Raw genomic sequence first — 27,982 nt, 5'->3', positions numbered from 1 at the left:
ACCTTCCATTCCCTCCTACGTCTCATATTAAAGCAAATTTCTCTAATTTATTTTGCCAGAGATTTTTTAGAAAAAATCCTATCTATCATCCCATCCATCATCATCCATAAAGTTTTAAGGAAGAAGAATTAATTATTTGTTGAGAAATTTTTACTTCACCAGGCGCTCATAAAAATTAGCGCGTGTCCGTCAAAAATATGAAACGAATTTTTTGGTGTTCGTACCATTGTAAATTTTACCACGTAGCGCAACTAACAGCTGATCGGTGAAAATTCGCACATTCACACGCACAGTTCTCGACTCAGTTTCAAAACAAAACTTTAGATTATTTAATTCAAATTTTAAAGTGAGATAATCCTTACAAATTTATGTATACAGAATATATATGGCGTTTTTGTTGTTATTAAAACAATAGTTTTATTTATATTAAAGCTTTTATCATTTTTTTTTTTAACTTTGAAAAATCTCCGAACACCATTCCTTCATTATATGACATTCGACTGCCTAGTCCACTGCCTTCCACTCTATTCGCAACATAACCTCTACTTAAGCTGCCAAACTATATAGTAAACAATGGTTCGTACGGACACATGTATGCAACTCCTTTTACGTAAAGAATTTTACGCATGAGGGTGAGTATAGCCATCTCATATTTCGCACTTTAGAAATAGTAGAAAAAATCTTTCGTTCCCGCCTTCATCTGATCAACAAACAAATTCAAAAACCCATTGATGCAACCAAAACATTTGCTTATTTATATGTTTTTGCACAGCTTTCATATGCAACTAATGCAAACAAAGTATAATTAAACACTTGCTTTGGCAATTGTTATTAGTTTTCAAACACCAAAAACTTGTCCTTGTTTTGGTATCTTTGTTTACTTTTTAATTTTCTCACACACTGCTTCACTATATATGTACATACATATTTACACAGTTCACTAGCTTCACCTTTGTTTTGATTTGATGGAAACCAAAATATTTGCTTATTTATATATTGTTGCACAGCTTTCAAATACAACTTATGCAACATAAATATATAATATAAACACTTATTTTGGCAATTATTTCAAAATTAAAATACAAACACTTCTTTCCTTTGTCACACTTTCACACTTCTTCCTCTTGCACATTTTTGTTTTGCTACATCTTTCAGCAATGGCCGACATTTAAATCAACAACACAACACAAATTTCACAAATATTTTTTCAGACCACTTTTTGATATTATTTACACTATTTCATATTTCTTTATTTCACTCAGAACGGTTTTTTACTTTGGTTACTTAAATTTTACTAAACGACCACCACTTATTAATTCAGTTTTGAAAGAATTACTTCGTATTTCTTTTCTTCTTATTATTTTCAGCAATGGCCGACACTGCTTCAATTTGCACTTCACTTCACAGTTTCTTTTGTTATTTCACTTTTTACTCATAATTTATTTTTCTAATCCTTTAAATCACTTCACTTTTTAAGAACACTTTAGAACTTTGAACTTATTTAAATAATTGTTCACTGATAAATAATTATTTATCAGTGAATAATTATTTAAATAAAACCAAAAACTACGCGACCGACCAAATCAAAACAAAGCTACACGAAAATTCAATTAGAATTCGTTTTCGCCGCGCGGTGCGAAAGACGACCCAAAGAGTATGGTGAACTCCACTAACCTGCTCTTTCAGAAAATTTTTGTTTTCTCGCTGCATTTTGAAGCAGCGAGTTCAACCTTCTTATAATTTCAATTTCTTTGACATTACCTAAAACAATTGCAGCAATCAATCACATCCAAGCGGCTATGTTGCTAAAAAATAAGTAATACAAATCAATATAGATTAATAAAAAGTTTTGCCCAGTTTTTTGTTTTTAAAGGGTAATGGCAAATAGTTATGACATACCCAGTTGGTAAGTATTGTTTACTACCATTTATAATGTATAAATCATTTACCTTATGTGTTATCTAGGGCTGGTAAGCCACCAACTGGTTTGCATTTAGATGTCCTAAAAGATGATAAACTAGTGCAGAAGTTAATGGTGGATGAAAAACGTTGTTATCTTTTCGGGCGCAACACTCAAATGAATGACTTTTGTATTGATCACGCCTCCTGTTCACGCGTTCATGCAGCATTTGTTTACCACAAACACCTGAATCTAGCTTATTTGGTAGACTTGGGTTCAAGTAAGTTTGATTTCTATTTTAGTTGCATGTTTACTTAAATTTATATGAATATATGTATCTATTATAGCACATGGCACTTATATTGGTACTTTGCGGCTGGAAGCACATAAACCTACACAATTACAAATCAATAGCACATTTCATTTTGGAGCATCTACGCGTCGATATATACTCAGAGAACGACCTTCAGCTGGTCAACGCAATAGCATTATAGAAGATTTACCATTGATCGAAACGAGTGATGGAACTTTACTTGGTTTGCCTGAAACTCAAACCGAATTGGATGTAAGTTTATAATCTATTCAACTAAGTTTTAAGGATTGTTTTAAAAAATTTATATAATATATATACATACATAATACTTGTATAGCTCGTTATTTGCGTAGAAAAGTAGCAAAAAAAACCTAATATATTTCGCTTGCTTGAGAGGAAGTGTGGTACGTTACAGTTTTTCACGCAAATTCCGAGTTTGCCAAGTTTTCCATGCAAACAAAGACCTGTATCAGTTTTTCATGCCAAAAAATAAATGTTGTAGTAGTTAATAGGAACCATGATATATACCCAAATATTTGTGCTCCTTTATAATTTATTCCGTTCTGGTTGCAGAATCTCACCGAGTATAATACCGCACATAACAGACGTATATCCATGCTTGGTATAGCAGATGATAATTTACGAAAGGTTTGTAATTTTGCGCAAATAGACAAAATGTCCCTTTATGTATACACGTTTCTGTTATAGCAAAATGCTGCAAAACAAAGTGGGCGCAAGCGTCGTAGTGTCACTTTTAATGATGAAGAAATCATTATTAATCCTGAAGATGTAGATCCAACTGTTGGACGTTTTCGCAATTTGGTTCAAACAACGATTGTTCCAGCGAAACGAGGTCGTTTTGATTCCGGAAATCAAATGGGCCTACAATCTTCTTCATCGAATGGACCTTCATCGAATTCGGGTAGCTCTAGTGGTCACCAAATGTTCCATCAAAGTTTAGCTGAGTTAAAACAACAAGTTAATTCAACCCCGCTCTCTCCCACTTCGCTATACCAAGGACTACCAGCATCCATACATGACACACATCCGAATTCCAGCTTAAGATTCAATAATAGCAGTACTGACTTTGATATCACACCTATTGCTATGGGCACGAAGTTGGGCTTGTTACTACCTAATCCAGCACCTGATGTTACACCAGTTGTTAATGAACCAGCGGCATCAAAAGCGTTGCAAAGCGCAGCGCAAAAGTTGGGACAAGTTAATGCAAATGGTAAGACTTTGGATTTTCGCGGTTATATATCAGTATGTTGTTTACAATTTCATTTATTTATGACAGTGCGTTATGATCCACACGGGTCTGTGCCATCGGACAATGTTGGTCATGGGCCGCAAAAGAAAAAATATGCCAAAGAGGCATGGCCCGGAAGAAAGCCAATGCTGGGGCAGCTTTAATTGTTATTCGTAATAAGCATGCAATGAACTGTATTTTTTCCCCCAAAGTAAAAAGAAAAGTAACGAAAAAAGGTAACCGAATTTATATAACACATAACGTTGTGTAACAATTACATGGTAATTGACTGAGTTTATCTCTTCAAGTTAAAAATAACTTAAATATAGTTTAAATAATATAATTTAAAAAAAAGTTTAAAGTTAAATGGTTTTATTGAAAACAATATTTACATGAAGTAATAATAATACTAAAAGCTAGAAAATAATTAGGTAGGTCCTAGGTCCTAGTCATCACACCCTCATCAATATAGGGGGTTGATTAATAAAAAGCGTTGGACGCGTAACATTTCTATTGATTGTCATATATAATACCAACTGAACCTTAATAAGGTTATGCTACGCCTCGCATTTTTAGAAATTTCACGTGCCCAACGCTTTTATTTAATTGTCTGATCAGCGCTCTAGATTAATGAGGAGTGTGATGACCAGTACCTAGACCTACCTAATTATTTCTAGCTTTTAGTATTATTATTACTTCATGTAAGTATTGTTTTCAATAAAACCGTTTAACTTACAAATTTTTTTAAATTATTTTATTTTCAAGTTTTTATTATTTTTTAATTGCCTATTATTTCTCATTCTATTTACTTCATTTAGTGACTCATTATTACAAGGACTCTTTCCTGACAATTTGTTACAATCTAAGACCTGAATACATAATCCTTCCAAAGACTTTACTCGACTCTGCGCCACGTATGCTTGTCCCTCCTCCAACTCCAAAATATTTTGATGTCACTTCTACCGGACTGTATGTAATATTTGTTCCAAATATGGACCAAATCGGACCACAAATACGATTTTTTTGAATATCTCGATCTTTGCGCCACCTAGCGGCGATTTTTTGTCATAGGTCGCTCTCTATTCTTGTATGTTTTATGTGTTCCAAATATGAGCCAAATCGGACCACAAATACGATTTTTGTGAATATCTCGATCCTTGCGCCACCTAGTGGCGATTTTTTCTTATTATTGCATTGTCATCGGGTTCTGAACTATACTCCAAGTTTCAAGTCTGTAGCTTATGGGGAAGTTACTTAAATTTCAATTACAAAATTCGTGCCAGTCAACTCAACCTAAATAAAATCGTTTTGTGCCGAGTTATTTAACCACTGCCTTCTTCAATAATTGCCGCTAGATGGGTCTCTGCGCGCCTAGCCTATAGAGTTACAAACGTACAAGTGAAGCTAATGTAAGCGTGTTAATATCTCAACTTTTCCGCTTTTTTCGCGAAGCACTGGACACTGGCATTGAACACTTTGTCCACTTCATGATTAATTTTAAGCCGCCCAGAATTATGCCAGGGCTAAACTTTAGTCGGTTTGAAAACTTGCATCTTCTTTTTCTTGTAGCGATAAAGAGACTCCACGATAGTTTTGTGAAGAGGTATAAATGTTAATTGTTCTTTGCCGGATATAGCACGTTACCGTAACAAGCACTGTTAGAATACCAGCACGACCATCTCGGCAACGATTTAATTTGATCATATTGATCTTTGTAAGCCATCGCGACCTCACCTCTAATGGTTTCTTGACAACCTTGGGGCCGCAAGAGCCTGACCTCCTAAACTTGTGTATAATACATTCATTTATGAAATAGGATTCACCTCGTACATGCGAGGTGGCAATTGGGTTGGGGACGCTGTGAAGCTATACAGCTTTGAGTTGCGCTTAACAAGTCTTTAAATCCCGGTAGACGCCTGCTTCAATCGTGTTAATTTTCTAAGCGAAAAAGCAAAATGTGTTAAAACTGGGCTAGTTTTCCACGCTAATAACAATACGAGTAGGTCTTTCCGAAAAAGTAAACGTGAGAGGTTTCATGGGACGGGCCATATAAAAATGTATGGCGATGGAGAGGCGGTCGCCGTGGTGTAGTGATAGTGTGCTACGCCTAGCTCACCGAAGGTTTTGCGTTCAAGACCCGGTGAAACTCTGTACGCACTTCTGCCATGAAAGGCTTCTGAGCGAAAATACATCAGCCTGCAGATGCCTTTCGGAGTCGGCATAAAAGATGAGACCTGCATGGTCCTGCCAATTTGTACAGCCAAATTCAAAAGTACCAACGCGCAAATTGGAAGAGAAGCTGGCCTAAATCTCCTCGGAGGTATATCACACCTTGTATTTGGTTCAATTGTGGCCATACAGAAGAAGGTTTAGTGTTTATGATGATATTTTTAAAATTATTTATTGCATATGTACTACATAAATATTTACAATATTTTTACATTCGGCAGCTATGTGGATACCTCGGAAATGGTATAACATCACGTATATTTTTTACTCCTGTAAGCAATTGCAGGTAACGCTCAAAGCCCATACCAAAACCTCCTGTAGGCACGCCACCAAATTTACGCAATTCCAAATACCATTCTAATTTCTGCGGCAATTGTGGGTGCTTACGCAAGCGCTTCTCATCGTTTTCACGTATGCTACCACCGCACAATTCTCCAACTCCTGGCATGAGTAAATCCAAAGCATGTACACGATCAGCATTTGTACGCACAACTTTCATATAGAACGGTTTCTGATTTGTAGGCCAATCGACAACAAACACCGGCGTAGCGCAATGTTCAACTAAAAATAGCTCTTGTTCCTTAGAAAACCCTTGCGTTGGTGTAATTTCAGTTTTGAATTTTTGTTGATTAGCAAGCACAATGTCTAATGCTTCATCATAAGTAAGTGTCGTCCATTTCGATTTTACCCAAGATAGTTCGTTATTAACACCTAAAGCCTTTTGCTGACAAAACTTTAAATCCTCCGAAGCTGTTTCAATTATTTTAATTGTAATTGCTTTTAAGATTTTCTCAATAAATGCAGTTAAGGCGGAGATTTCCTCTATAAAAGCCAATTCTGCTTCAAACATATAAAATTCAGATAAGTGAAGCGGTGATTTGCAATTTTCGGCACGAAAAGCAGGTGTTAATGTATACGTATTACCCAAACCGTATGACATCGCCTCCAAATGCAATTGACCAGAAACGCTAAGAAAAACATTGCTATCAAAATAGCTCTGCTCAAGCGGAATATTGGGTCGAGCCATTTCTTTTAATATTGATGATGAATGCGGTTTAACGCTAAAAATCTAAATTAAACTCGTATTTAGCTGGACAGAAGTTAGTGTATGCATCAGCAAATACCTCACCAGCACCCTCGCAGTCATTCGTTGTAAGTACAGGTGTATTAATTTGTATAAAATCTAGAGCATCCATATAATCATGTATCGCCTTCAATGCACGATGTCTCAACCTCATTTGCGCGGCTATATAATCTACACGTGAACGTAAATGTAAATGCTCGCGTACATATTCAGGGGGATGTTGTTGCTTAGGCGTAAATGGATAGCCATCATTCATATTACCATCAGCTGCAAAAAAGATATTAATTTATTACAAGCTTTATGTGTTTGGTACACTTCTTAAACACCTATTACTTTCACATCATCTGCATGCAGCTCAAGCTGACCATTGGGAGCTATTTGTATCAAACCGATTGCAGTAATATTGCTGCCTACGCTAATATCTTTAGTTTCCGGTGTTTTTGCTATAACCACTTGAAAACGTCGTACTGTAGAGCCATCATTTAAGTCAAAAAACAGATTTTTCTTAAGCCTGCGTATATTCTGCACCCATCCCTATATTAGAATAAAATTACAAGATGTAGGAAATCATGTACATACTTCAATTAAAAAATTAATTCGTTTACCTTTACGTGTAGACGCTCGCCTGGCTTAGTCTTTTTCATTATATTATTAAGACGTTGATATCCACTGTAGAACCGTTTTACTAGAAGCATTTTTATTTTATCACATAAATTGCCTTGGAAGTTGGTAAATCAGCTGTTAGAAAATATTTTCGAAAATAAAGATGTTGCAGGCGCAAACTTTGGTGGAAAGCAGCGGAGCGTAAGAAAATTCTAGTAGGTCACTTTCACCACACCAAAAACTTTAACACAAGTTTTAACATAATTTAAGCACAGAAATACACTGATTGGAGTTTTAGAGAGTAAAAATGTGAATTCTGAACACATTAGCTGAATAAAAAGTGTACAAATAATTGTTAAATAACAAATACAGACAGTGGTAGTTTAACAAATTGTGGTAAGTGGTGAATGTGACCTACTAGAATTTTGTGAAGCTTGCCTCACACGATTTTTCGTCTATGCAATGTCTCCATATTATATTGTTTCTGCTGTTAGTGCACAATGCACTGCCGGCCTCAGTTTTCTTTAGAGATGCCAAAATAATTGTTTTTCGCAATCCCGAGATTACATATGACAATTTCCGGAGCATTAGGTTAGAATCACAAATCACACACACAAGATTGCGCATGTAAACAAAAGATCAGCTGTTTTTCATGGGCAATTTTACGTCATTTTCCTTTAGCTCTTGTTTTTTCTCTCTTTCTTTCATTCGCTCAAGCAAGCAAGTGTGACGTAGATGCACAGAACAAAGCAATTTTGAAGTCGTGAATGCGCAATCTTCTGTGTGTGATTTGTGGGTTAGAACTGTGGTATCAGGTTTTTTTCGAGACAATTATTGCAAGATGGGTTTTTTGGTCCAATAGATAAAATAATTGAAAATATTTTTTTTATCTATTACCTATATGTAAAGCGAATAATCTTCATTTTCGTATCTAAGACCATATTTGAAAATGCCTTAGGCCCGGTTTTCAGTACAAGTTCAACTCAGTTTGCAGGTTAAACTACGCTTAAGCTTATTATGTAGTTTTTCAATCTATTTTAACTGAAGTTTAAGCTGAGCTTAAGCGGCCAATCTGGCAGGGTTAAACTCTAGTTAACTTATCGGTGATTTGCGTTTGGAAATCGCGTCGAATATACCCAACAAACATTTGGGCTTGAGTACCATTAGAGCTCATGTTGATAACTAGGCATACTTCTAAAATCTCAAGAGTTTCGAAACAGTGGTTCAACACGAGAGTGGAGCTTTTTCTCACATTTGTAAAATTTGTTTATAATTCCGATTATCGAGGGGACAAATGTATATGGGAAATCTAGTCATATAATTAACAATTACAAGTTAAGTACGAAAAATAGATAATCCGCTATATAAATTCAGTAAGCCGTCTCTAGTCACTATTAGAGACTATTTGGGGTGAAAATCACTTTTGAGACAATTTGCATTCTGTAAGCTGTCTCGCGTCTCTAGCCTCACAAAGCAATCAATAATTTGTGAGCTGGGCCGGGGCAGATCACAAACATGAAAGTTTCAGAAAAAGTGTAAAAATTATTTGCGAAAAACGCTTTGAATATGTTGCTTTAATCCTCAAATTAAAATAAGCACAGAAAAAATTAAAAAACAGAAAATACTTAAAAAAACATCGAACTCTATGTGGCGCCGCTGAGATTCGAACCTACACACTTTGGGATTTTCTATACAAAATTGTGACGGCGCCTTCGCAAGCTCAGCCACAATACCACCCAACATTATGTTGACAAAATGCAATGCTATATTATTTGTTCAATGTACGAGTAAATTGCCTTTTTGGTGAATTTCGTTGATATGGTGAATTGTTTTTGTAACTTTCGTTTACTGAATACCGAAATACATTATGTAACCAAAAATCGCTACCAGTTCTTTTATTCGCGATTCTGGCCAAAGTGGTAACGCTGTCATCACCGAAAAACTCACCAGTGTGTGGTGAAATTTAAAAGTTGGTTTTCTTCGCTTTACCCGTGGCGGAACGATACAAGGTGGCAGCATGGGACAGCTGAATATAAACTTTTTTTATTTGATTTGATACATCAACTTCCGGCGCAATACTATTTTAACATTTGTCCATCGAATTTACAAAAACAAAGTACATCGAATTTTTATTTGTGTTTGTGTCTATGTCACCATGCTGCCACCTTGTATGGTTCCATGGCTTTACCGAAAATGTGTCACTCGTAGATATGAGGTTAAAGCTGGAGACATTGGTGCTTTATCGGTAACCGTATCGGTAACCTTTTAACAGCTGATTCGACCAATCTTATGAGAATCAATGCAATCGATTATTGGTGCACTAAAGTCGTAACCGTATCGTAGCCAACCAATTGGGTTTTGGTTTACCGTCGTAACGATAAACAGCTGATTACGTTAGGGATACGGATACAGCGATACGACATACGGCACCAATGACTCCAGCTTAACGAATAAACGGGACGATGTGTATATATCTACATACATGCATAACTTTTTACATAGCTATATTGTAATGTATACTGTGAAAGTACATAATATAAACAAATATGTATAGCAAGAGGCAACACTTTTTTACTATTATGTTTACTTATTTGCGCTTACAATTCTTTATTTTTCAGTAATGTCTTTTTCTAAACAACAGCTTTTGTGCGGTTACATCGATGTTACCACCTATTTTAGTGGGTAAACAATTATTCGGCTACTTTCGTGGGCAGAATACCAAAAGGGTGCAAAATTTGCCACATGAAGAAAGTTGCCGTGGTGAAGAAAGTTGTTACCACATTAGAATCAGGCTGTAAAGGAAAATCTCAAATTTAGAGACTTGAGATAAGACTGAATTACAGAATTCAGCCGTATGTCTAACTCATAATCGGTAATAAACCAGCTAGATTTCCCATATACATTTTTCGCTTCGGTAATCCGAAATTATGAAAATTTTTTAGAAATGGTGATTTTTTTTTCGGTTGTGTTATCTCGAAATGGAAGCACGGAAACATGTTAAACGTCAACATTTAACAGCAAATAATCTAGTTCCTAGGGATAAAATATATATGAACGCATAGATTAACTATTGGGGATTTGTGTGTAAACGTACGTATAACGAGACTATCCACATTTTGGTACATAACTTCTAATCGGTTATCTAAAACTAGATTTCCTTTTTTTCGTCGAACTTAGAGAATTATTAGAAATTTAAAAAATTGCGATTTTTTCCCAGACTAAAAACTATCCTTAGGGTATAATAGCCGTGTTTTTTTACACGTAAACGTCTATACGCTTAAACTTTATATGGACTGCTAAGCGACAAACTTTCAATACACCTCTGAAATTGCTGCGCATAAAATTTGTCCTACTAAATTTCAATACGCATTATACTCAGATGTAACTGAAATATGTGTCTTTGTTTCACCCTCTACACTAATTCTATGTATTCTATGTTTGTCCACAATTCATCGCAACTGATTTAGCTACATGTTTTACCCTATGGCCATCAGAGGGTTGTGTCTCCGCTTTTTGGTACACCCTGTGGCTGTAGCTAGTTATTTAACCACTGTCGCTAGATGGGTCTCCTAAGCATTATTTAAGCGCGGATAGGCGTTTTTTTTCACGCGCAAACGTACACGTATACGCGTGTATAAAAAAACACGGCTAATATCGAAATGGAAGCACGAAATAAATAAAAAAAAAACGTCATAATTTGACAGCTATCAATCTAGTTCTTATGGATGGGATATATCTTAACTTACACACATGATTTGGCATACTCTTGTTTACATTTCAACATGGCTGTATTTTCAATTTAAATTTTAAACTTTACCGAAAAACCCACTCCGAAATACTGGATGCCAAAAAGTATCGAGTATGAATGATCGTCATCGAATGTAAAAAAATCGTATTGAAATTCGTGTCCCTAATTGCAAATAGGCACAAAAAAGGAAATAGAAAAGATAAAAATATACGTCGTAAAGAGTTGGTATATTATTAAAATACTTCCTTAGCGCATATGAAATGGAAAATGAACAAGATAAAGAAAAAACACCAGCTGAAAAATTAGTTGAGCGCAAGGAACGTCTACGCGAACTCCACAAACAACGACAAGAAGCACGTACACAAAATCATCAAGAAGTGATAGCTGAAGATGCACGCAAAAAACTACCAAACAACTGGGAAGCTCGTAAACGCCAAGCCGAATGGCTGTTGGCTGAAGAAAAAGCACGAGAAGAAGCTAAGCAACAGGGTAAAGATTATGAACGCTTAAAATTGTTAGCAGTATCTGCCACTGATGCGGAGCGTATAGAGAAAAAGAAACGGAAAAAGAATCCAGATTTAGGTTTCTCGACATACGAAGCACAAACAGCACGACAATACAATCGCTTAGTGAAGAATTTACCACCACGCGATATGGCTAAATATGAGCAACAGAAAGAGGAACTTGGTGATGCATTCTATGGTGGACCCAATACAATATTGCAAGGCTTGGTGAAAGATAAGAAAACGTCTATTGACAATATGGTGACGGATTTGGAGCAACAAATTGAACGTCGGAAGAAATATTCCCGCAGGCGTACTTATAATGATGATGCTGATGTTGACTTCATTAACGAGCGTAATGCGAAACTCAATAAAAGATTGCATCGCTTCTATGGCGAATATACCGCAGAGATCAAACAGAACTTGGAACGTGGAACTGCTATATAAGAGTATGTATATATACTCCCCCACCCCTTATTCATGAAATTAAATTGGTATATATAATGCTCTTATTGGAATGATACATAATATAAAAACTTCAAATTTAATCGCAGCCTACTTGTTACGTGTCAAATATACATCAGCTGCTCGAAATCGCGTCCATTCAGGCAGCACTAATAATCAATTGCCGTTGCTCGGCATCTTGGTCCATCCCGACAACTGATTTAATAGTGTGTATACAATTTTTATAATATAATTTTGTTCAATTTGTTTGCTCCTGTAATTTATCTAATCCGTACTATATTTAGTCTGATTAATTGTTAATTTGTAGACTAATAAATATATAAATAAATAAATGCTTGTTGCGGATAGATTTTAGTTACAATGAAAACATATACGAGTAGTTTTGAATAAATAAAACGACATTTATGTCAATTTTAACAGAAACTTACAATATGCAAAATACATAAGTTATTACATTTTTTTTTAACGTATACGAGCTTTAAATGCATCTGTAATGCACTAATCCATTGGACCTCTCGATTGCTCTTGTGGCGTTGAAAAAACAATTGCTCTAATCAAACCATCCCTTACGGATTCGCTTGGATTGCCAACATTGAACATAAATTTCACTCTGTTACATACGACATCGGGTACGCACGTGTACATTGGATACCAGCCAACTTTGTTGAAAACAACATATACTTTATATATTAAATTACGGTAAACATAAACGGGTCGATCGAAAGTAATTTCCAGCAAGGAATCGTAGCGTACACGTGATGTGCAGTGAGTATATGTAAGCCGCGAACCTTGTATATCTTGGATATGTGCGTAAAGAATTTCGGTATAACGATCAGAAAAGCCTGCTGAATTCATAAGTTCACCACAAAGCACTTGAGTCGGCACTTGTACACCTATAAAAATACCTTTTTGGTTTATAAACTATTACCATTGAAATTTAATATCTCTACCTGTTATCCATATATTACTATCAACTTGAAAAGTTAATCCACAATCTGTAACGCTCGTATTTCTATAATCAAATTGTTGATTTAGTGTACGTACGCAGTATGAACGACGTGTATCACTTGTAGTTAAATCGGAGTCACTGCCACCTTGAAAAGTAGCTAAACTATTCGAGGGCGCCACCTGCGGTGCACTTGTTACATTAGTTGTTGTATTGCCCATGAAAGTTTCAAATGGTGCAAAATTTGTAGTTGGGACTGAAGCATTTGATGGAACCGAGTTGCGATAGGAGGATAAATCACGTTGACTACGCGACTCGTAATATTCACGGCTTGTGCGTGAGCTACAAAATCCCTCAGGCATTGGACAATCATTTATGGTAGGGCTTGAAATTTTGATAAGAATTGCAAGTGCTTCATGCTGCTGTAATAGTTTCGAACGTGCAGGACCCTCTGCAAATTGCTGTGGAGTAAGCGTGAGGAAGCGTATTTTTTGTACCGCTTGGCGTATGAGTGCTTCATCAATTTCATTGTTATTGCACGAAAATGAAGTTATCATATTTATATTTGCTTCAGCAGATGTGTAGGCTTTTGGTGCCTCTTCTTTTTCGTCGTCGTATGTGCCTGATAGATCACTATCCACAACTACCACATCAACTTCGTGTGCAGTAACATTATCTTGGCGATTGTGTAAAATACTTGACACATCTGGCTCCATTTTAATTTCAACTATTTCAGGATGTACATTTTCTACATCCGATAAACGCTGATTGGGATTATGCTCGAATATATTTGCTGCGTCCTGTAAGCGCATATTATCATTCTCAACAAAGAGTCCCCTTTCAGTGGCGTATTTCACCAAAGCGTTAAACAATTCCAATTCAGATGTTATATTTAAGCGATCTTGATCGAGTATTGCCATCAATGTTGACATTTCAATATCAACAAAACTGGGATCCGCCAATACATCGCGCGTATTTGCTGCTATAATCTATAAATTCAAAGAAAATAATAAATATTTTTGCAATAACCTATGTTAAATTGTTACTTACACTCATGCTACTTTGCATTAAACGTGGCTCATCGAATAACTTAGCAAACTCATATGCACGGCAAGCATTTTTGGGACTCAAATCAGCCCATAGAAAGTGTGTGCATTGTTCCACCACATACGGCAACATATATTTCTTTGCCACATAACACAACTCGCACGCCTTATCGAATGAGCTTATATTTATACGATCCGAGTAAATATATTCCATCATTGCCTGAAAGGCATCCGGTTGTACGTCGGGTATTAAAATAGGATCGCCCTCGTCAGGAAGATTACCATAAAACATTCGCTCGAAAACTGGAGAGGACATGGCTAAAATTAATTTGTGCCCAGCCAAAACTCGTTGATTTGGTGGGCTGCCCACTAAAAATCTACAATCGGACCATTTTTCAGATTGTAATAAATATAGTCCCCGCTCCTTAATGAACTGAAATCCATTTTGCCAATCTAATTCCATAGCCTTTTTCGTTTTTAATATTTTTTCTCCAATGAAATAAAATCACTTTATCAGGAAGAGTATACAAATAAAAATATATACGCGATCTTGCCACACTGTAGCTAAACTTATATTCATCGATAAGCAGCATTCCAAATATCGGCCTTATACTGCGCTTACACTATCGAGTGTCATGATGGAACAAGAGAAGGTGGCGCATTCCGCATGTAAACATTAGTTCAGCTGTTTTTAATGGGCAATTTTACGTAATTTTCCATTAGCTCTTGTTTTTTTCTCTCTTTCTTTCATTCGCTGAAGCAGTCAAGTGTGAACTCCTCATGGAACTTGGGATGGGGAGGGAGGGGATGGCCTGAAGGTTTAATGTGGTCACATAAATCGTTCCCGAGATGGTCGGGCTAGCACCTTAATGGTGCTGTGGTACCGGAGCGTACCGGATCTGTATCCGGCAAAGGACCATCCCATCGATAATACTCCTCAAAGCATTCGGGGAGCAACCTTATCGCTACAACAACAACAACAACAATAGAGTTACTCCTACCCCAGAAAATGGTCAACATTTATAGTGCATACAAAGAACATTTCAACTCAACAAATTCACTCATATTAACAGAGTATATGTGGAACTTAAGAGCGAATTGAGAGTTTCACAAAGTTGCACTGCCACACCGCCATTTTATACAGGGTAAAAGTGTAACGCTTTTGCGTTGCGAGCAGGCAAGAATTTTCACAAAAGAACGAAATACCCCGTAAGGGCGTTGCCTGTTTTTTAGAATAGAACAACAACGCTTGGTAACACTTTATCCAGAAAAGAAAACGCTATCATAGCTGCGGGTTGCACAAGGCAAGTAATCAGCATTCGAGTTTTTGTCGAGAATGTGACGTAGTGCTCCGTTGTAAGCTCCTCTCATATTGGCGCCGTTATCGTACCCTTGTGCACGACAATCTTCAATCATGTATGGCAAATTAGATCAGCGATTTTCTGAGCAGTTTTTTGGTTACAATTCACGAAAGCCAAAATCTGTTCTGGAATTGTAACTGTTTTTGCTTTCGAATTGAAATGGAGTGAGCGAAAAATGAACGTAGTCAACGTGACTAGCATCAAGCATAGCATCAACGATAATAGCAAAATACTTAGCTTTCTTGCCTTGATCTAATATAGTTTCCCTCATATGCTTTGCACAAATTTCTATAAACTCGTTCTGAATGTCTGGGGAAAGATAGTGAATTTATAAACGTGCTATTGTGAAATCCTAACTTTCTCCAAATGATCTCTAAGTATCGGATCATAATGGCTTATGAGATCTTAGATGCCCAAAAAATGTCCATCCTTTCGCTTTTTGAAAAAAAATAGTGTCCAAAATTCTATATAAAATTTCTTTCCACTTTTGAGTTTCAGTGATTAGCTGTTCATTGATAAGTGTATCAATTGTAGCCTCCTTTCGAATTAGGTTTTGTAAAGATCGCCATTGAATATAACATTTAATGCAATCTTCAGTATTTTCGTGTGATGGCAGTTTAGCGTATAGCTTCTTCCATACCTGGAATTTCGAATATTCGCCAGGACAACAAATTTTAGGTCGATTTAAAGTATTGGTGCTTAACAGACGACATGGTAGGCAATAAAAAGCATTGCTCCTGGCACTCCACACCAACCAGTGACGCTCCACTTTCTCTCCATTTGGCAAGATTCTGTTTAACAACGAGGTAGGAAATGCCTCGTCATGACAATCACGTGGAAAAATAACAGGACACTTTTGATGACCTCGACGAATTATTTCGTTAACTTCTTCAGATCGCAAAAACTCATTATTCACGGTACCGATATCGAAGTCGTTTAAATAATCTAGACTTTGATACAGAGTTGGTGGTATTGTTGGAAGGCTTTTTGAAGACGAACCTTCATCAGTGTTACCACGAAAACTTTACGATTTCGGATTCATGTAAACATATTTTTGTTTGATGTTTTTATTGTCTCCTTACTGTTCGAGGGACCAAGTAAAAAATCATTATCAATATTCGTTGCTTTTGAAATTCGGCTTAAAATTTCCAAATGGAACAACTAAATACTCTCCTGAATTAAAAAAAATGTCTTAGTACCTCTAAATCGCGGGCCCCCGAGAAATACCGGCCCCCCTGAGAAATATCGTGCCCTGCGCTTGCCAGGCTAAGGCTCCAACTATTAGGAGTGATAAAGCTGTCAGATCTAGAAGCAGCAAGTGGCTTAAGTCCTAGGAAGCTTCTAATATTTGTCAAGAGGACGGAGTTTTTTTACAACATAGGCCCTGGTTCTTGATAGGGTTTTCAGCTTGGTCGTTAAAACAAACTTCTGGTAACACTACGGACTCATTCAGTATATGTGAGATCCTCATGAACCGGCCACTTCAACCTAACCTATATTTTGTGTTTTGGTTTTTACTTTAGAATCTACTGGTTAAGTAAGCGATGTCAGCTAACTAAGCGTCTTCAAATGTAGATCCATAAGGAACATGAGGTCGCCAGAGCCTCGGCTGTTAAAGAAACAGGATTCGCCACGGGTAGGTGACGTTGACAATTGGATTGGAGATGCTATATATTGCGCTGGCAACCCATTGAAAGGATTGCGCCACAAAACCCCTTGAATCAATTTGGTATTTTAGTCGCCTCTTACGACAGGCATAGCTACCACGGGTATACCCTAAGCCCACTAACCCGCTGTAGCCATGAGAAGCGTGAGTGCACTTTGGGTGTCGCAAGGCAAGTTCCGTCGTGTCTGGTGTCGTTGGGTGAGCGGCCAGGCAAGGCAGCAGGGTACACATGCACCATTCAGGAGGATACCCTCGCTGAGCCCAGAAAATCGGAAAATTAGATGTACTGCTCAGATCCAGCAAACGAGTATGTTCTGTACTGGCATATGATAAACTTGCAGACAACCAAACGTTTACTTTCCTGTCCAAAAGGGAATTGGTGCTCGGCACTGCTGCTAAAGAAGGATAGACGTAGTCATATCAATTCGTTCCCGGGTTACTTGGGGAAAGCAGTTTTAGCAGTACTTTGCCCGTTTCAATTTGCACATCCATTCAAAGAACTTCGCATAATGGATTAAACAGTCATCTGCATTTATTCGTTTTTGTTTTTGTAGCACGCCTAATTTACTATCTATTACCCCAACATCTATCAATTATTCCTTGTTATAATCTTCGGGTACCCCCGGTACCGGAAGATGCCTTGGCATGGTGGAGGTTCACTTGAATTTATTTTACAGGTCCTGATTCTGGTTATCTGAAATCCCCTTGAGTATCTTGTATTTATTAAGCACTTCCGGTTATATTAAAAACTTATTATCTATCCTTACTGATATTCGTTTCTTTTTCATTCTAGGTAATTCGATTTGACGATGTGGGCATAGCAATATTCCAGCTGTGGCTGTAAGAAGAACGTACATTTGCTCAAACTACAAGAAAACTGCGACAACTGTCCCTCGGCCTTTTTAATATCACACATAAGGCCCTACCACGCATATTATGGGAAAGGGTCAAGTTCAAAGGCTCAACATCACCTGCAAATCGACTTTGATAGCACGAAATGGGGCTGCATATATTCCGGTATTATATCTACAACACTCATATCTATGCAAACTGATACTAACAACACCACCCGCGCAGGAAAAATTGAGCACCATCAGTGTGAGCTTCGAAACTCAAAATGGTTTCAGAAAGGGCATGACTACGAATGAGTTTATGTCTTTACATATGTAGTTTGTACATATAAATATGCACATATGTAAGGTTTACTAGAAAATTAAGGAAATTATTTGTAAAAACCATTGTATACATAATTTATTCATAATTAAATATTATTTAAACAAAAGGGACGCGTTTCATTCATATAAAAAGCGAATTGACAGAAGGTAACCGGTACGGGTAACCGATAGGCCAGTTACCCGTGTTGTTGTTGTTGCATATGTTTTGGTTAGCGATAACGAAAACATACCTAATGAAGTAACTTAAAAATGTAAATAACATCGACCGAGAAGGAATGTTGAAAACACAATAGGTAAGAGCGAGAAAGCGAGACACGTACACTATTTTGAGAGAGCGCATGCGTTACCTTTTTCACGACAGCAATGTAAAAGTCATTAAGACGATAATTGGTGACCAAGTTATTGGTAACGATTAAGTAATCGATTAGGTAACGGATACCTGTCTTGTAGGGTAGCTACAGCAACAGGGTGTACCGAAAGCGGAGACACAACGCTCTGATGGCCATAGGGTATAACATATAGCTGAATCAGTTGCGATGAATTGTGGACACACATAGAATACATAGAATATGTGTAGAGGATGAAACAAAGACACATATTTCAGTTACATCTGAGTATAATGCGTATTGAAATTTAGTAGGACAAAATTTATGCGCAGCAATTTCAGAGGTGTATTTAAAGATTGTCGCTTAGCAGTCCATATAAAGTTTAAGCGTAAACAGATATACGCGTGTTAAAAAACACGGCTATTATGACATCTAATCTCTGTCGAATTTTTCGTTGTGTATCTAATTTTGAAACGAATAGAAAATTGTTGACGCTGTATCGAATTACAAGAAAATTGTTTGAAATGTAAGTTTTTTTGTGTTTATCTTCCTTTTTTCCTACTTAATAGTTATTTCAAACTATTTGTATTAATCGTATATAGTGTAGGATGCTTTATTTTTATTAAAATTAATATCCACACAAAAATTATTTAAAAGAAAATGTTATATTTATATTTCATGTTGAAAAATTTTGCAAAAATGAAAATTTTTTAAAATAATAAAATCAATATTGAAAATTAAAATATTGTAAAACATATCAAAATTACAAAGTTCAAAGATCCATAATAACAAAATCAAATAAAAATAATTTAGTCAATATAATTTAAGAACCCTACATATCCAATGTATACATGTCCCAGGTCGTGAATACAAAACAACTGCTGGGAAGACTGATTTCATGAATTGAACAAAATCAGTATATAACAAAACGAACTTGCAGAAAGGATCAGGTGGAAAAAATTCCGAGTGCATTCTCGTACCCGATGCTCAGTTGAGACAATCGCTAGCGTAAAATCTGAGAATTGTTGCCAATTTCAAAATGGTTGGAATAGACTTGGCTCTTGTGTATTGTTGCAGCCATTCATCTTTACTCTATAGTAAGTCCATGAACGCTTCTATGGTCAGTATGAAGTTTATTTTTAAAACATGTAACAACATGTTTAGAAAGCTACAATTACGAGGTGAAATTCACTTCAGCCGTTTTCTACTTCTGGCTACTTCCATTGCTTAAGCCTTTTTCTTCATAATAAATACTTTTGCTTTTAGCCATCATCCGGTGGCAAAATCCTGAGCCAGATAAATAATTTTGCATGTAAATGCAACAACGATTTGAGCCAGATAAATCCAGATAGAAGTCTGATTCAATTTGTGAGCCAGATAATTTGTTAATTACTTATTTTTAGTTTGGCAACGCTGCCTTTAATAAACCTAATTTTTCAAAACTAGATGTCGCTGCTTAGCCTCTCGCCGTATGAGTTAAATGAGAAACAGCGGCGACATCTGCCTATCACATTTCACGTGTACGAAAATTTCACATCTGCTTCTCAAGTCTCTGAATGATCCAGTGCATTCCCGTGAGCCGAAGCTGTAAAGCTCACTGGAAGACGGCATTTATTTTATTTGACAGATGATGGGAATGTCCCTACAAGATAGGTACCCGTTACCTAATCGTTACCAATAACTTGGTCACCAATTATCGTCTTAATGACTTTTACATTGCTGTCGTGAAAAAGGTAACCAAGGCGAATTCATTACAGGTGGTGTTATCCCATCAGCTGATTGCTTCTTCTTGATAATTTTCCATACAAAGCCTAGTACTACAACATGTCAGTTAATCGAAATCAATGAAAATTTTCTTTTGACTTGACATTCTTCCGCACGGCGAATTTGTTGAATTCGCTTTGCCGCCACCTAGTATAGATTCGCCTTGGCATGCGCTCTCTCAAAATAGTGTACGTGTGACTCGCTTTCTCGCTCTTACCTATTGTGTTTTCGACATTCCTTCTCGCACGATGTTATTTACATTTTTAAGTTACTTCATCAGTTATGTTTTCGTTATCGCTAACCAAAACATATGCAACAACAACAACACGGCTAACTAGCCTATCGGTTACCCGTATCGGTTACCTTCTGTCAAATCGTTTTTTCCATGAATGAAACGCGTCCTTTATGTTCAGATAATATTTAATTATAAATAATTCATATATACAACGTTTTTTTACAATTTAAATTATTCCCTTATTACTCTAGTGTACTTTACATATGTGTATATTGATATGTACAAGCTAATTAAGTACAATAACGTCTATTAATAGCTGTGCCCTCTCTGAAACTTTGGAAGCTCAGTGATGACGCCCAATTTTTCCTGCGCTGGCGGTGTTGTTCAACATCAGTTTGCAGAGCCATATGAGTTTTGTAGGGATAGTACCGGAAGCCCCAATTCGTGCTATCAAAGTCGATTTATAGGTGATATTGATCCTTTGGTCTTGACCCTTTCCCATAGTATGCTTGTTAGCGCCTTATCTGTGGTACTAAAAAGGCGGGGGGATAGTTGTCGAAGTTTTCTTATAATTTGAGCAAATTTATGTTCTTCCTTCAGCTACAGCTGGAATATTTGGAATATTGCTATGCGCACATCGTCAAAATCAAACTACCTAGAATGAGAAAGAAACTAATATCAGTAAGGATAGATTAAAGTTTTTAATATATTTATCCCGAAGTGTTCTATAAATAGGGCTCCACAATTAGCTCTTTTCTGAGGCCAAAGGCACAAGGGACTCAAGGAGATTTCAGATAACTAGAATCAGGGGTACCCGAGGATACTTCGCTGTTGCATTCATAGAGAACACAACATTATAACAAGGGATAATTGATTGATGTTACGATGGAAATTAGACGTGCTACAAAAACAAACAAATGCAGATGACTGTTTAATTCAACAACAACAACAACTGTTTAATTCATTATCCGAAGTTCTTGTATGGACGTGCAGTATGAAAAGTGCAAAGCACTGCTAAAACTGATTTCCCCGAGTAACCCGGGAACGAATGGATGTGACTACGCCTATCCTTCCCCCCAGCGGGTTAGGGGATCAGAATATACCCGCGGTAGGTATGCCTGTCGTAAGAGGCGACTAAAATACCAGATTGAAGGGGCTGTGTAGCGCAACCCTTCAGGTTGCCAGCGCAATATATAGATTCTCCAAACCCAATTGTCAACCTCACCTATCCGCGGCGAATCCTGTTTCACTAACAGACGAGGCTCTGGCGACCCCAAGCTCCTCATGGAACTTGGGGGTGGGGTGGGAGGGAATGGCATGAAGGTTTAATGTGGCCACATAAATCGTTCCCGAGATGGTCGGGCTAGCACCTTAATGGTGCTATGGTACCGGAGCGTACCGGATTTGTATCCGGAAAAGGACCATCACATCGATAACACTCCCCAAAGCCTTCGGGGAGCAACCTTATCGCTACAACAACAACAACTAATCCTATCCTTATTTAGCAGCAGGGTCTAGAACCAGTTCCGTTGGACAGGAAAGTAAACGTTTGGTTATCTCCAAGTTGATCATATGCTATTACAGAATATACTCGTTTGCTGCATCCGACCAGTACATCCAACTTTCCCAGATTTTCTGGGCTCAGCAAGGGTATCCTCCTGAATGGTGCATTTGTTGCACGCTGCTGCCTGGCCGCTCACCCAACAACACAAGACACGACGGAACTTTCCTTGGGACACCCAAGGTCACTAACGCTTCTCATGGCTCCAGCGGGTTAGGGGGCTTAGAGTATACCCGCGGTAGGCATGCCTGCGTAAGAGGCGATTAAAATGACAACAACAGGCGATTAAAATACCAAATTGGTTCAGGGGGCTGTGTAGCGCAACCCGTTCAATGGGTTGCCAACGCAATATATAGCTTCTCCAACCCAATTGTGAACCTCACCTACCCGTGGCGAATCCTGTTTCTTTAACAGCCGAGGCTCTGGCGACCCCATGTTCCTTATGGATCTACATTTGAAGGCGCTTAGTATACTTAGTATACGTAGTACTGTTGCCCTGGGTCCTAGGCCACAGGGGAGTAGACGGTAATGAGCAGGCGGACTTGGTGTTTAAGTTATTGCGTCCCTCCCACAAATTGTCATCCTCCCAGCAGATCCTTGCAGCGGGTGTGCGCCATACTCTCCTCTTCCGGGAAGGTATCCGGGTCCTTCTCCTGACCACGGTCCTGAGAAATGAGATTGCTGCGTTTGCTGGAAAAGAATCTTTTTAGGACGGTCATATATATAAGGGCCTGAAATATTTCAATGAACTTCCTAATCACATAAAAAGTAGTAATAACTTCAATACTTTTAAAAAAAGTTTATTGGAGCATTGTAAAACCCTTCCAATAAGATAACGTTTTTCTCCTCTTATTTTTTACATGATATATCCGATACTGGAGCGCGAAAAGGGAATGGTAATATTGGAAGCAGCAAAATACAATGCATCCGGCCCTAAGGAAAAGAAAATCGGTCGCCACCTGTAACTCCAGACATTTCCAACAACTAATTTCGCTGGAATTCGGTATTTCCAGCTGGTATTTACTGTTGCTGATCGGAATCACTCGCATTCCGACAGCATTAATATAACAATAAAATTATATAATGTGTAACAAAAATAACGAAAATAAGGCCAAATAAAAGTTGGAGCAGGGGGGATTGGAAACATGTCCTTTTCAACCTCCCATTATATGTTGAGCTACGCTAATCCGAATCTTCATGCATTCCGACAGCATATTTACTAAACAAAGTTGAGGGGTGATTGGATACACGTTATTATCAATTCCCAACATCCAAAGACATGTTTAGCTGTGTTGATCGGAGACTAATACATTCCGACAGCTTAAAATACACATATAATTGAAAAATATAAGTTCCAAATTTTGTTGCCTTAAGCTGGGAGCACTGGAGGATTGGAAACGCGTCCTTTCCAACCTTCCTAAAATGAGTGGCTCCCAGACTCGACCCTTTGTCACGCTAGTAAATATGCTGATCGGAATCACATGGCATTCCAACAGCATATTCAATAGAAATAAGTGATAATAACAATGAAATGTAGTTAATAGTTTATGTTTTAGGCCTAAACAGCCGTAATAATAAATAAATTAAATTAAAAAAATAAATACTCTTGTCAGTGTTTCACGTGCAAGGGATGGTTGCATCGGACAGGTTGCTCTGGGCTAGATTCCAAAATCCAGCGTCCTCGTAACTTTTATAAATCGTTTGTGGCTCTTGTTGTTTACGGCCTCATTACATTATGAGGAAATATGGCACCTGAGAACACAGACGTATGAAGCTTAAAAACACAAGCATGTCTTCAGTGAACTCCACAAACAGGCGTCGGACCTCTATGCCGGTGATTCCTGTACTCAAAGAACAAAACTAGCAGAGGAGGAACGCACTCTCCCTAGGGAAACGAGAGTAGTCACTCTAGCTCAACTTCGAGCTGGATAACGTAACAGGTTAAACTCTTACCTATCCAGAATCAACCCCGGCATACAAAACATTGTCCTGCTTGTAATGTGTCCCCACATGACACCAACCATCTCTTTAACTGTATTGTGGAACCAACGCCTCTAACACTCCTCTCATTATGGTCCACCCCTGTTGAAACAGAATGTTTCTTTGGACTCCCGTTAGAGGACATTGATGACAATTTGTGATCGGTCGCACCTATTGGATGGGGCGAAGCACTGCTACAACAACAACAGCAGGCGGACAACACGGAAAGAGAGGCAGCAACTGCATGACCCATCGATCTCGAGCCGTTCCTGCCAGTTGGCCCACAGGGGCATTTATTAGCAGAAGGGTGGGAAAAGAGAGAACACTGGCGCAATATGCCAGGCCTGAGTCAATCTAAGTTACTGTTAGGGGGTTACAGCACAACTCGATATAGGGCATTAATAGGCCTCTCAAAAAGATAACCTAAGAACCCTAACGGCTATTCTTACAAGACACTGTAGGCTGAACAGTCACATGCAAAAGCTGGGTATAATATCGAACAACACATACCGATTTTGTGATGGATCAGCAGACGGTGGACCATATCCTTCTAGATTGCGGCGCAATTTCAAGACGTAGGGCTAAGTTTATGGGCTCACCATGGCCAGAGCATTCCCACATTTAATCCCTCAAGCCAAGAACACTGCTGGGGTTCATCAAGGAAGTCGGCTAGGATGAGGTGCTGTGAAGGAGATGTGCAAGTCACTGTGCAGTCCTCAATAAATTATCTATCTATCTACGTTCCGGTAACAAGCACTATTGTGGTACTAGCCGCACCATCTCGGAAACTATTGATATTACATTAAACCTTCTAGGGATTGAATATTAATAATGCCGGCAATGCGAAAGTCTGCTAAAATGTACCATTCTCCATGGAATGCTCGATATATAACTTTCCACGTTTTGAAACAGTGATGAAAAGAGCAAAATTTACTAAAATTTTAACTGGCTGTGGGTAGTAAGGTGTTGATGTCCTCTCTTAACGCAATGTAATGACAACTGCGATGCAGGAAAAATGACAAAAGTCTTGCAAATCTACTGATAATAATTAATTTTTCCTCCCCTTCTATGCAGTTCTATGCATACATACATGTGTTTTTCTCCCAAACGCTAATTAAAAAAATTAATTGGTTTTCACATGAACTTCGAACTCTGTCGTATTTGCATTCTTCAGTTGATTACCAACAAAAGCATGACAAATTATCACTAAAAAATTCATACAGGTTCCTTATATATTTAATATGGTAGCCAATTTACTTACCCTTTCTGGTGCTATGATTCCTGGACAATCGGGCCTGACTAGACGCGATTTTTTTTGCCTTAAGAGAGCGTGCTTAACGCGAACCATATCATGTTAGGGCACACCTTTGGTGATGCAAAAAATCAAAGGCATTTCTGCTTCTAATGCTTCCGCATGCCGATCAGTTGCCTTTTTTGGACCGGCTACCTATTCAATTTTAATTCACGTTACATTATCAACTATTGCAATTTTAATCACTACAAATCAATATAAATTACCGAAGCAAATACTGGCAAAGCAAGATGCGTAGTTCCACCCTTTTTTAGGGAAATACATCCAACCAGTTTGGTACCGTATTCCAAAGCATGTTGCATGTAAACTACCTTGTATCCTTGGCAAATGACACGTGAATCTGCATTTAATTGTAGATTTCCTCTGATTTTGGCATATTCTGAGCTGAATCGCAACCCGGCGGAGATGCTATATATTAGAATAATATAACATTTTTTTATTATTTAAAAATGCACATATGTACGTATGAATGAAAATCAGAATGTAAATAATGATGTTGTTGTAGCGATAAGGACGCTCCCCGTTATCGACTTTGTTGGTCCTTTGCAGGATGCAGATCGGGTACGTTCCGGGAACCATTAAGGTACCAGCCCGACCATATCGGGAGCGATTCAGTTGACATGAAACCTTGTAGGCCATCCCGTCGATTCTATACAACTTAATATGGTAACGATTTAAAAGACGGTGCACCACCTAATTTTTATCAAAAATTATCAAACGTAGAATCAAAAGACGCGCCTCGAGCTCCGTTTTTATTATTATTTGTAATTTTTAAATTGGTGGTGTACCGTCTTGTAAAACGTTACCCTTAATATTATTTTGGGCGAAGGCCGCCAACGCAAAAAGATAGTCTCTGCAGCAAAATTTTTAATTTCCGTCACATGTCACAACTAAAAGCACAATATTGTTACGAATATTAGCAAAACTAAGGAGTGCTGCCAGCTCTAAGCCGATCTAAGCAGTGACGTGAATGCACATCAATAATTCAATCATTATGTATCTACATAAACGAATAAATAATTGCGTCTACACATATGTACACATTCCGACGAGCAACATTTACATACAAGGCAGCAAGAGATGAGATGTCACACACCGATGAATTTACTTATACGCTTATGTGTGTGCGGGAGACTGTAAACTACAAACACATGCATATACCTTATCTGAGTTGTCACAAGAGAGAGCAATAATTTGTGCACGTAGTTGTGGCTGGCGATTTTGTAGCCGAAACAACTAGTAACTTCTGGAAATCGAAGAGCCTAGAAGTATGCAGCGTAAACTATAAAAGCGGCGCCAGCGAGTAAGAAGTAATTCAGTTTGATTTGAGTTGTCAAGCAGTTTGATTAAGACGATATCTAGCGAGCAATAGCAGTGTTATTTTGAGTAGTAGAGTTTCATTGAGCTATCAATCAGTGTGGTTATTCAGCAAGCTATTCGTTGCACAGTTTGTTATTGTGAAGTACTTTAATAAAGGCCATTTTGCATTATTACAAATTGGAGTTATTTATTCAACAGTTTAGCGATACGAACGTTGGCAGTAGATTGCAAATAAGAGCATTTGCAGTAAATTCGTTACAATATTTTTCGTTGTAAACAAATATATTTTTTTGCGTTTCAATGTTTTCCGGAATAATTAATGAACTGTCATTTCGATGACAGCATGAAACATCGATTGTGTTAGTGGAGAGCGAAAAACAATGATGACGAAAAAAGCTTTGAATGTGTGGGTGAACTGGTTACCTCCGTCTCAAGGCGAATTCATTACAGGTGGTGTTTATCCCATCAGCTGATTGCTTCTTCTTGATAATTTTCCATACAAAGCCTAGTACTACAACATGTCAGTTAATCGAAATCAATGAAAATTTTCTTTTGACTTGACATTCTTCCGCACGGCGAATTTGTTGAATTCGCTTTGCCACCACCTAGTATAGATTCGCCTTGCCTCCGTCTTGTAGGGGTGCTTTTCTGAACGGTTGAATTTATCGAACACTAGTGTTGGTCGAATGTGTCATAATACCGAAAGAAAATTCGTTCGATCAGCTCCATGGTTCAACTATGTACAGGTTGGCTCATCTGTAAATCAACAAAATATGTCTGTTCAAATTGTCAAAATCTGTGTATTGGTGTTGGTGCGAATGGTATGGAATGGAAACATAAAACTTAGCAGTTTTTGTATGTGTAAGTAAAATGTTGCCAATGTGTTGGTGTCATTTTGAGTTTGCCATCTCCTTTTGACAATTCCTTCGACCATGCAATGACATAAATGAAATCAGCTGATGAGATGAGCCAACCTGTACATAATTGAACCATGCCTTTTGACAATCCCTTCGACCATGCAATGACATAAATAATATCAGCTGATGAAATGAGCCAACCTGTACATAATTGAACTATGATCAGCTCTTTCGACCAGTCGAAGATCGAATTTCTCATAATAGGGGCCTAAATTGGGCTACACTGAAATGACATCCCTTGGTCGGAAAAAAAAATCCGAGTCGCTTCGGTACATA

General features: G+C 37.7%; 5 protein-coding genes and 1 long non-coding RNA gene across 11 annotated transcripts in view; 3 read left to right on the top strand and 3 right to left on the bottom strand.

Moving 5' to 3' along the window:
• Positions 1-18,398, top strand: part of LOC137243756 (uncharacterized) — a 170,316-nt gene extending 151,918 nt beyond the window's left edge. The window contains exon 2 of the mRNA XM_067771829.1: positions 17,910-18,398. Within this exon, the coding sequence (XP_067627930.1) occupies positions 17,910-17,960 (51 nt within the window). The 3' untranslated portion in view covers positions 17,961-18,398. The remainder of the gene's footprint in view (positions 1-17,909) is intronic.
• Positions 1,525-4,203, top strand: NiPp1 (nuclear inhibitor of protein phosphatase 1). Its single transcript, XM_067771830.1, has 7 exons — positions 1,525-1,654; positions 1,777-1,906; positions 1,966-2,180; positions 2,248-2,465; positions 2,787-2,861; positions 2,922-3,447; positions 3,514-4,203. The coding sequence occupies exons 2-7, from the start codon at positions 1,878-1,880 to the stop codon at positions 3,627-3,629; spliced, it is 1,179 nt and encodes a 392-aa protein (XP_067627931.1). The 5' UTR covers positions 1,525-1,654; positions 1,777-1,877; the 3' UTR covers positions 3,630-4,203.
• Positions 5,834-7,818, bottom strand: AsnRS-m (asparagine--tRNA ligase, mitochondrial). Of its 3 annotated transcripts, none has more exons than XM_067777477.1 (5): positions 7,800-7,818; positions 7,384-7,516; positions 7,105-7,312; positions 6,819-7,045; positions 5,834-6,763 (listed from the first exon to the last, which is right to left on the bottom strand). In XM_067777477.1, the coding sequence occupies exons 2-5, from the start codon at positions 7,471-7,473 to the stop codon at positions 5,903-5,905; spliced, it is 1,386 nt and encodes a 461-aa protein (XP_067633578.1). In that variant the 5' UTR covers positions 7,474-7,516; positions 7,800-7,818; the 3' UTR covers positions 5,834-5,902. The 3 variants fall into 3 exon arrangements, with proteins under 3 accessions (XP_067633578.1, XP_067633579.1, XP_067633577.1); XM_067777478.1 differs by lacking the exon at positions 7,800-7,818 and adding an exon at positions 7,756-7,774; XM_067777476.1 differs by lacking the exon at positions 7,800-7,818 and having other exon boundaries at positions 7,384-7,789.
• Positions 11,278-12,543, top strand: LOC137243759 (pre-mRNA-splicing factor Syf2). Of its 2 annotated transcripts, none has more exons than XM_067771835.1 (2): positions 11,278-12,081; positions 12,187-12,543. In XM_067771835.1, the coding sequence occupies exon 1, from the start codon at positions 11,390-11,392 to the stop codon at positions 12,077-12,079; it is 690 nt and encodes a 229-aa protein (XP_067627936.1). In that variant the 5' UTR covers positions 11,278-11,389; the 3' UTR covers positions 12,080-12,081; positions 12,187-12,543. The 2 variants fall into 2 exon arrangements, with proteins under 2 accessions (XP_067627936.1, XP_067627935.1); XM_067771834.1 differs by having other exon boundaries at positions 11,279-12,126.
• Positions 12,316-14,652, bottom strand: LOC137243755 (uncharacterized). The gene is made up of 3 exons (XM_067771828.1): positions 14,094-14,652; positions 13,048-14,032; positions 12,316-12,990 (listed from the first exon to the last, which is right to left on the bottom strand). The coding sequence occupies exons 1-3, from the start codon at positions 14,550-14,552 to the stop codon at positions 12,596-12,598; spliced, it is 1,839 nt and encodes a 612-aa protein (XP_067627929.1). The 5' UTR covers positions 14,553-14,652; the 3' UTR covers positions 12,316-12,595.
• A 2,399-nt stretch (positions 18,399-20,797) lies between the features above and the next one.
• LOC137246382 (uncharacterized) lies at positions 20,798-26,378 on the bottom strand. 3 transcript variants are annotated; one of them, XR_010951461.1, is made up of 4 exons: positions 26,276-26,378; positions 25,676-25,877; positions 25,415-25,604; positions 20,798-21,267 (listed from the first exon to the last, which is right to left on the bottom strand). It is a non-coding gene; the product is annotated as an uncharacterized lncRNA (long non-coding RNA). The 3 variants fall into 3 exon arrangements; XR_010951462.1 differs by lacking the exon at positions 26,276-26,378 and adding an exon at positions 25,933-26,264; XR_010951463.1 differs by lacking the exon at positions 26,276-26,378 and adding an exon at positions 26,001-26,264.
• Positions 26,379-27,982: the final 1,604 nt, after the last annotated feature.

This window comes from Eurosta solidaginis, chromosome 3 (assembly GCF_040869045.1).
Source record: "Eurosta solidaginis isolate ZX-2024a chromosome 3, ASM4086904v1, whole genome shotgun sequence".
Classification (NCBI taxonomy): Eukaryota; Metazoa; Arthropoda; class Insecta; order Diptera; family Tephritidae; genus Eurosta; species Eurosta solidaginis.
This window is presented reverse-complemented; position numbering and strand designations above follow the sequence as displayed.